General features: G+C 39.5%; 1 protein-coding gene across 1 annotated transcript in view; it reads left to right on the top strand.

The window, feature by feature from the left end:
- Nucleotides 1-10,002, top strand: part of DIAPH3 (diaphanous related formin 3) — a 500,871-nt gene that overhangs the window by 186,235 nt on the left and 304,634 nt on the right. Inside the window, exons 17-18 of the mRNA XM_077752451.1 lie at nucleotides 1-181; nucleotides 935-1,049. The exon at nucleotides 1-181 is cut by the window's left edge and continues 21 nt beyond it. Of these exons, the coding sequence (XP_077608577.1) occupies nucleotides 1-181; nucleotides 935-1,049 (296 nt within the window). The remainder of the gene's footprint in view (nucleotides 182-934; nucleotides 1,050-10,002) is intronic.

Raw genomic sequence — 10,002 nt, 5'->3', positions numbered from 1 at the left:
CCCACCCCCTCCTCCCCTTCCAGGAATGCCTCTGCCCTTCGGTGGTCCTTTGCCTCCAGCACCGCCCCTGGGGGCTCTCAGCGGGCGAACCTCTCCTCCTCCACCGACCTTACCATTTGGGTTAAAACCAAAGAAAGAATTTAAGCCTGAAACCAGCATGAGAAGACTGAATTGGTTAAAGGTAAAACAAATGAATGAAAGAAAACATATTGTCGCCTAGATAAACGTTTAATTTTATATTTAATTTCCAGTGGATAGTCTAATCAAAGCATCATTCAATCGACAAGCATTATTTGAATTAAATAAAAGTGTTGAAGCAAAGCCCTTGTCTCTCGACTGAGGCTTCTGGTTTAGAAGTTTGGTGAGAGTTGGTGGTTGTTACAATGGGATTTGATTTGTAATTAAACTAATAATGCAACATTATCCTCATTGAACATGAAGTGTTTCTCAAAAGAACAAAAATAAGTTAGCGTTCTTATGAACTTATCTATGTTGATAGCCGTGGGAAAAATTAATACTCATTGTCTGAAGTTGATAATTAGGACACAGAAATCCTGAGTCCTGGAGAAAGATGGTTTCATGGTCACATAACCTTGGGAAGTGATGTGTAACATATCCTGCACTTGAACTATAGTGGTGCACACAAGCCTTTTTCAAGAAGACTTTGAGAGGTATAATTAAGAAGAAACAAGTTTTATTTCACTCTGCTTCAAACCCTCAACTATCTGATAGTGGAAACTTTTTTTTTTTTTTTAATAAAACCTTAGCTTCCTGAGGAACTTGTATTTTATTGCACACACTTTGGGGAAAAATATTACAGGGATTACTTCCTAAACATCTGCTGGCAGCTATGGGACACTGGGTCTGAAAGTAGTGATTGCGCAGCGACAGATGAAACACCCAACTGTTAAAGAATCCATCTCTCTGATTGCAGATCAGACCTCATGAAATGACTGAAAACTGTTTCTGGATTAAAGCAAATGAAAATAAGTATGAAAATGTGGATTTGCTTTGTAAACTCGAGAATACGTTTTGTTGCCAACAAAAAGGTAGGTTGGACATCATGCTTACTTGTTAATTGTAATATATTACATTTTTCCTGTATTAGCTTCTAGAGAGCATTATTTTTCTGTATTCTGCCATTTTATCTCTATTAGCTTCTAGAGAGCATTGTTTTAAAAGTCCTGTATGTGATATTTTTACTTCACTAATGGGTAAATAGCTTAATGAAAAAAAAGTTTAAAATACAAATTTTGTTATTGTGAGTATCACAGAAGCAGTCTTTAAAATGCAAATGGTTAATACATAACTTATTATTAGTCAAATTTTAGTATGATATCTTTTTGAAGATGTTCTTAATGGGGGTTTCATACAGGAGGATTTTTCAGAGAGAACTTTGGCATGAGAATTCCTTTTAGTCAATGGGAAATAGAAAAACAAACAAAATGTGAGCCTCCTTGTAGTCAGTACTTCACCACCCTTAAATATTACGATGACAGTCACAATAATTAGTATGAGTCACATGGGATAGAAATACCAAATTTATAGAGTACCTTGAAAGTTAGCTTAAAACCGAAGTATATGAATAGATTATATGAACTTTTCATTAAAAGCAGTAGCTTTTTTTTCTGACTTGTTTCGTGATAGCTTTTACATGTTTGGTGTGATGATGATGATGAATATTTTTAAATATTATTTAATCATTATCTTAAATAATTTTATTCAAACAGTATTCTTGTCTGAACATTGGGTTTCTATCACATGTGTTTCAGGGTTCATATCCTCTTAAGCTAGTAAGTTAATTTTTAAGTTATGTAATGCTTACATTTTAGGTCTATATTATAAGCTACTTAGATCAGTAATGACATTTTAAATTTCAAAAAGGAACCCTTTTCACCATAGACTTATGCCACTTATGGCATAATCCTGGGCTCATAAGCCTGGGCTCATTGAATACAGAGAGTGTAGAAGAGAGATTTTACTCCAGCTGGAGATGGGAAGGCTTGCTGTGCACAGGGAACAATTGACTTCTTAAAATACCTACTCTGTATTAGGCAATATGCTATATATCTGATTTGGCTTGATAGTCCCAGCAATGAAAGCATATTGGCAGATACCCCTCCTACCCCAAAATTATCTGCATTCCTTTTAAATGCTTTGTAAAATATAACTGTAAATTAGAATCTCTTTCTAAAAAGTAAGTCAGAACTCTAAAAGCTAATTGTAAATTAAGGTGGCTTTCCAGACTTTGCGCTAAATCCAAAGCCTTCAGCAGATATTTTTGGGCACTGTTTGTGACTAAAATAGTAAAAATGACATATTTTGATCTTTGAAAACGGGGAATTTTCTCAGCAAGCTTATCCTAGGAAAACTTGTGAAGTAAGCAGATCTTAATTTTACCTTTTGATTATGGAGAATGAAAATTTTCTTTGAATAAGATTAGTACACTCTTCAGGCAATCAAGGAAAATATATGGCAGTTAAAATGTGTATTTACATGTAAAACACTTCAGAATTTCAGATTTCATAATCTGGAATTGATTAGTTTTCCCTTTGCTTTCCTAGTAGATACAAACGGTGGTACCTTAAAGCTATTTAAGTAATACTGCCATCCAGCTACTGCCTCTTTTTTTTTTCTCTTTACTCTGATTACTTTCTTAATTAATGAGGCTCAAAAGGGAAACTTGTTAGCATGTCTTTAATTTCGCTGTAGTGTTAGCCCTAAATGAAATAATTGGACCTTTAAAAAATTCTTAAGTCATCTAACTTTAGCCTTGCGGTTCAAGGTTGAAAAAAAACAACAATGTATTTGCTTAATCTAGTATTAGGTATAAAGGCGAAGGTGAGGAAATGATGATCCTTTTGTGAGTGTTGCGTACTTCCATCCGTCTCTGCCTTTGTACATGCTGTCCCCTCTTCCCAGAGTCTCTTATTCGACTTAGAGGCTGGCAGAGGCCCACCTCTTTCATCTCAGCCCAACTGCTACCTTCTTTCTTCGGTGACAGTGGGTGATACCTCCACGGTAAGCAGAAAAGATGGGGAAGCCCAAGGCTGTCACCCTGGGCAATGCCAACCTTTCACAGTGCCAGTAGGAAACAAGCTGTGAAGGTGATTGTTTTTTGGTCTGGGTGAAACATTTTTTTTAAAAATGTTTCACTTATTTTTGAGAGAGAGACAGAATGTGAACAGGGGAGGGGCAGAGAGAGGGAGACACAGAATCTGAAACAGGGTCCAGTCTCGCAGAGCCTGATGCGGGGCTCAAACCCACAGAAGGACCGCGAGATCATGACCTGACCTGAAGTTGGATGCCTAACCGACTGAGCCACCCAGGTGCCCCAAGGTCTGGATTTTGAAGAATAATTCCTGGAAAACATTATTCAAGGAGCCTTAGGAATATTTTTTAGCATTACTAGTAGATAAGTATTTTATTGGAAAACAAAACTGCTGCTTTCAGAGAAGCAGGATTTCCGATAGATACTTTGTAGAGAAGATCAGAAAAGAAGGAAAGAGGAAGGTGCCTGGAAAATTGACCTGACCCAAAGGGCCGGTGGAGTGGACACGTTGCTCCTTGTCTCTTTATTCATGGCCCCTGAGTCACTAGGTCCAAACCTTCACTTTTACTTTCTCCTTTCTCCCGTGACTCCAAAGGTTACTTTGAATCCAGTTCGTAATTTCTGCAGAATTCAAAATTGAACCTAGTGGCGAAGTGTTCGGTCCATGGTGGCAATACAGCGTCTCTTTGCTCCCTCGCCAGCAGTGGGGGGAGGGTCGAGGCATCCCCTCCTGGTTGATTTTCGTCACTGGTTTGTGTCAGGGCTTGGCAGGGAAGTACACAGGATTCTACTGGAGACTGCTGGGTTTTTAGGGAAATCATGTATCTGTTTTCATTGCAGTAATTCTTTTGTCTGCGAACCAGAGCATTTTGTGACAACATGGATGGACCTCAAGGGTACTATGCTAAATGAAATAAGTCAGATGGGGAAAGTCAAATACTGTATGATTTCTCTTATGTGTGGAATCTAAAACCACAAAAAAATCAAACCAAGCTCATAGATAGAACAGAATGGGGGTTGGCAGAGGTGGGGGTAGGGGAGATGAGAGAAGAGGGGTAGAAATTTACTACATATACAAAAAACTCAGAGCTATTTCTCTGATTACAGAGGTGAATGTTCTCTCCCAGGAATCGGAAATGGTAAAGGCCAATCATTTGTGTCCCCTAAACATTTGAAATGGGTAGAANCTTACGGATGACACTGCTCTGGGTTTTACCAACATTAAAGTTAAGGTGATTGTGTTTTAGTGGTCGTACACCCTGAAAGCTGGACAAGGAAGAGGGCCTAGGAATACCAATGGATCACTTGTGGTTTTACCACTCCCTGAGCTGGGCCATCTTCATGTTTCCTTGTTTAAATCACAGCCACATCTCTGCTGAGATTTTTCTCCTGCCCAGCAATGCTAACTCCTCAGAATACCTCCCAGTTCGTAGACCTAGCAAGTTATTCTCGATATGAGCTTGGATATTTCCTCCTAACTCATGTCATTCTTTATCATATCTTTTTTCCTCACAGTTAGATTTTATATGTGTTTGAAACTAACCTCCCTCTGATGCCTGTGGCATTGCCTTAATAGGAAAGTTCCTGTGTTCTGTCGTAAGGAGTGCGGGGAAACTCAGCCTCTTCCTATGAAATCACCATGTTTCCTGGATTCATCTGCATCATTTTTTCTTTGATTCCTTTATTTCGCTATCAAGTATCGCTTTGGTTTCCTTGCCTTTCTCCATTCTAAACTTTCTAAATTTTTGAGTTATGTCTCAGCTTTCCATACTTTAAAATCTCCTGAAAATAGCATGCAGGCATTTTTCCTGGTCATATCTTCCCATTTCTTATTCTCCTTCATTCCTTTCTCCTATGTTAGGTACTTGCTGTTCAAGGCAGCAAATATTTATTGGGTGTACACTGTACGTTAGGCCTTGTGTTTGGCCCCGGGGACACCTTAGAGAGAAAGGTAGATGTGTGACCGCTCACGTGTTGTTTTTACAACCTCAGTGAAACTCCATCAAGCTCTCAGTCAAGCTGAAGCATTGAGAATGGGGAATGGAAAAACAGATGCTGATTTTTGATTGAGAAAGGAGACTGCCATTTTTTTTTTTTTTTTACTGTCTTGGGCTGCTGTTAAGACTTAACAGGATTATCAAAGAAAAGTGTTTATGTATCTCTTTGAAACTTAGTCACAACATTCATGTATTGAACATTTGGTACCATCAAAATAATGCTAATGATCTGCGTATTTTTTACCAGATTGGAAGCATCTGCTAGTTAATTTTTACAGGCTGTGGGAAAATGGATTAAAGTATACTAACAGGTTATTGGTGTTGGATTTATCAACCAAAATTAATATTAATTACTTTCATTATTCACAAACTGTTAAGTTGATAGGGATTAAAGGGCTTCCTGAAAGTATATGAATAGTCTAATTCACTTAGACTGATTTATGATAAAATGTGATGCCACAATTGTTAGCTTTCTGAAGTAATCACATTTTATAACAGGTGCATCATATTTGCCAGATAGGGCCAATAAACCGGTTTATAAATAATTTCTCAACTGAACAGTTATGGCATATGGAAACCGCTAATGGATTATGCACTTAAAAACAAATCAGGCTTAGATTTCTGACATCATAGTTCAGTGGACAAAGTATTGGGTTTGGGAGTGATAAACCATGGATTATCTCAGGGACTTGGCTGTGTTCAGGATGTCGCTTTGTATTTGAAACACAATTTATTCCTCTGTCTGAACAAAAGTGTATTAAAAAACATCCTGAACTACCTCACAAGCCTACATTAAGATGAATAATATAATTTATAGCAGAGAAATGTTTTTCATGAATTTGTGTTAATAAAGAGGCGATGCCAAGATGAATGCAACGTTTCTTAAAGGTTTCTGAAAAGACATTTGACAAACACTTATTTGGAAAGATGGGGGAGGAAGTCAGTGAAGAATTAAATATTTCCCTAGGGATTCATCTCTGGTTCTTGTCTTTGTCTGAATCTGAAAAGAACTAAAGACTTAAGGAAATGATAGGGTCTGTCAGGAATGTCTTGGTTCACCCTTAGAAAGCATCTCTTTGTTACCAATTATTTGTATTTTGTGTTGGGTTGCTGAAGAAACAGAAATCTATTCTGAAAGCTTTAAAGAAACAGAACTTGGAGAAAAAGGGCTGAAGAGAGTGGATTTGTTTATTAGCCTGGAGCCACAGGCGACTTTCAAGTTCCAGAATGTTTCGGTTACAGTTACATGCTTAGTTATACCGCGTATCCTCAGCATGGTGTGATGGGAATTCCAGAAGTCCCTGTAACTAGGCACATTCCTTGTATATTGTACAACTGCTGTAAACAGAAAGCGGGGAGGCTCAGATGTGTGTGCAGGGGGTGGGGTGCCCATGAACATACCCGCCCTTCCCCCGTTTCTTCCTCCCTCTTTCTTTCTCTTCTAACATTGGAGAGAGGGATGATACAGGGGAGCACTGGATTCACCAGGAGTCACTTGACTAGTGGTAGATCGGGATAAACTGTGTTCCTTCTAGATTACAAGGTCAGTTTGGTGTTTTAATTCTTGCAGCTTTCAGAGGACCTGTAGCTGTCCTCCCCTGACAACATTGTAAGACGGTTAAATTTTATTGTCCGCACACGTTTTTCTCTCTCTCTCTCAGGATTTCTCTTCTGTTTCCCGTGTCTTCTGTCTTACTCCCGTCTACCAGGGAATCTCTTGTTGCCCTCTCGTTGTTCAAAGTACATCGCCCTATTTCAGGCAGTTATTCTTTGCCTTGTGTGCGTTGTGTTCTACCAACGGTCAAGGCTCCCACTCATAATTAGTGCGCCGTATTATTCACCTGAAAACATAAAGGAGACTCATCTTTGTAAATGCACTCTTTGAATCTTGAAATAGTATTTATACACCTGGCTGGTCACTGGCCCTCCTCTCTCCCTCTGCCCCACTTCTCAGTGTCTCTCGTGCTCACCTTCACAGACACTTGCCAGGCTTGGAAGAAATAGGATCATGTGGAATTAGTACTGTAACTAATGCCATCCCTGGAGCACAAGAAGAGAGTCATAAGATGGAGGAGGCTTCTTGCTGGATTATATGCTTTGGGAGATGGATACAAAACCCCTTAATTAGACAATAATAAAACAACAGTGTTGATAATGTCTTTTTTTTTGTGTTTAGCAGTTGTGTTTATCTCCTATCATTTTATTTGTTCCCCAAAACAATCTTGTGGAAGAACCAAGGCAAATATTGTATATGTGTTACGTGTAAGAAAAAGTTATATTCTTCATGTGAAGTTGAGCTAAAAGGAGCTGCCGCTCTGAATGGAATACAGATCTGAGCTATGCCATGCTGCTTCTCTGATTAAAAGAAATCCTATTATGTTTTATTTAAAGTGCTCTTCTTTGATTTAAAATAATTTCCCTCTCATCTCCCGCCACCTTACTGCTGCCCCCCAGCAGTTCACCCTCATCCCACGATTTATATTAAAGGCTTTAAAAACTTGCCGTTTTTTATTAAGACCATCTTTCATCATTTGGTCCCTCTATTCACTTCTGTAAGTATTTGAGCTGTAAATACTAACGCCATGCTGTGGCGGGTACAGGAGGGGAGAGGGACCATGGAGTACCCCCCACAAGCGTGTGACCCCGGCCTTTGCGGCTGTAGTTCTTTATAAAAATGGAGGAGAAGATACCCATCTCACAAGGTTGTTGTGAGGATTAGATGATAAAGATTTTAAAGCATCTTTTGCAATGCCCAGCTCATTGTGATTGCTCAGGAATTGTTGGCTGAACTTAAATTTTGAGAATGCAGGATCATTTTCACTTGCGAAGTTTTGCGTACCGTGTGTGAATCTCGCCCATGAGCTGGCTGGCTTTAGCCCCACTTCCCAACGAAGCCTTTCAAACCACTGAACTGCTGTGTTAACTGATCTATGCTAGTAGCCACTTAAGAAGGTTTCCGCAACACTGATTTCTGCCATCAGTTCTAGAAAACGGTAATAGACGATTCTGTACGTCCTATTTCTTTCATCTTTGTGTATCTCTTACGGGTCAAATGCTGTATTAAGTTCCTGGAGAAGAAGAGAGATCTGTTGAACCAGGAATGAAGACTAGTTTGTTTTTTGTTTTTTTCTTATCTTTTTCCCCTGAGTTTTTGCATGATTTTTTTCACTTTCATTTCACAAGTCATTAATGGAGCTGAGCCAAGTTTTGTGATTTTATGAAATGTAAAAACTGAGAACTTTAACTTTTAACTTGGTGTGATTCAGTTTTCAAGCATTGAGCTAATGACTTGAGAGTGAAGTTGAAAAGCTCAGTCTGTACTTTATAAAATCTGACTAGTTCTTGTTAATTATTCATGATTATTTTTTGACAGTTATTTACAGTTCCAAAGATTAGTGAGGATGGTATGTATGGCCTAATGTAATTACAGAGCTGGGATACATTAAGGCATAGGGAACCTTTAGCTGATAGGCAAATACAAGAGCCAAGTAAAGCTCATGGGTAAAATCTTCCCCAGCGCTTGCAGGAAGGGTGATAACTGTTAATTTTCTTATTTTCAAAGAGTGCTAGCAGAAGGTTCAGAGGAGTGAGAATTTTTCAGGAGTGGGTTTTTTTTCCTTTTTCTTTTCTTTTCTTTTTTTTTTTAAATCTTCTCCCGCTATATGGTGTAAGCTAAAAAAATTTTTTAGGTGAACCATGTACAAATGTTGAAATTCTATTTTGACATATCAAGAACTTCATGTGGTTTAGTCCAATTCTTGTTTTCTGAGGTGGTGACTAATTAAGGTAATGCATAGAAATGTCTAACTTAATTAAAAAAGGAATGTTGGTATTTCTGCATTTCTCATAGCTTGTCAAATAATCAATGGAGGTTGGGGGACGTGACACTGCTGAAATGAGAAGTATTTATTTTAGAATGACTTATTTCCCCCAAATCTAAGATTTGAACATGACCTTGTAATTTTACATGCTGTATTAGTGAATACGAATCAGTCTTCTGGTGACTCTGTGAGGAAGTTTGCCTGCAGGAAAGAGTACCCAGCGAAAGGTGATTTACCGGAAGTCTCGTGGTTGGCTGTCTTAGATTTGGTAAATTCAGCATCCCAGCGGTGTCAGGACTCAAGATTAGCTTCTCCATTTTCTTAGCTTTCCTTCCATTTTCAGCATAGCTTAGCTAGCAAGGGCAGGAGGAATCATTATGCTCACAAAAATGGAGTTTTGTATTACTCTTCTACTGCTGCTATAACAATTCCTGGACTTTGGCAACTTAACGCACATTTGCTGTTTTACATTTCCGTGGCAAGTCCATCACTGTCTCACTCTGCTAAAATCAAGGTGTTAACAGGGCTACGTTCTGAGGGCTCCAGGGGAGAACCTGTCCCTTCCTTGCCTTTTCCGGCTCCTCGAGCTGCCCACGTTCTTCAGCTTGTAGCCCTCGTCCTCCAGTCTTCACAGCCAGCCGCGGCGAGGCGCGTCCTCAGGGTCCGTCTCTCCTGTGGCTTCCTTGACGGCATCCTTCTCAGGCTCTGACCTGGTTGGGAAAGGGTCTTGAAGAACCACGTGATTAAATTGGGGACCCCTGACTAACCCATGCTAATGTCCCAGCCTTTCTGTCTCTAACCTTAATCACCTCTGCACACTTCCTTTTTCCAAGTAAGGTAACCTATTCCCAGTGTTAGGGATTCGAACAGGGTTATCTTTGACAGAGGAGGATGTGGCACTAGAATGAGTGGTTGTCATAAAATCGCAACATTTCACAGCGTACTTGGCCCTGTTAATTCCACTCATTAAAATTACTTCAGTCGGGGCGCCTGGGTGGCTTACTCGGTTAAGCGTCCGACTTTTGCTTGGATCGCGGTTCGTGGGTTCGAGCCCCGCGTCGGGCTCTGTGCTGACTGCCGGCTCAGAGCCTGGAGCCTGTTTCAGAGTCTGTGACTCCCTCTCTCTCTGACC

This window comes from Crocuta crocuta, unplaced genomic scaffold (assembly GCF_008692635.1).
Source record: "Crocuta crocuta isolate KB4526 unplaced genomic scaffold, BGI_CrCroc_1.0 scaffold376, whole genome shotgun sequence".
Lineage (NCBI taxonomy): Eukaryota > Metazoa > Chordata > Mammalia > Carnivora > Hyaenidae > Crocuta > Crocuta crocuta.
The sequence above is the reverse complement of the archived record's forward strand: the minus strand, read 5'-3'. Positions and strand labels throughout refer to the sequence as shown.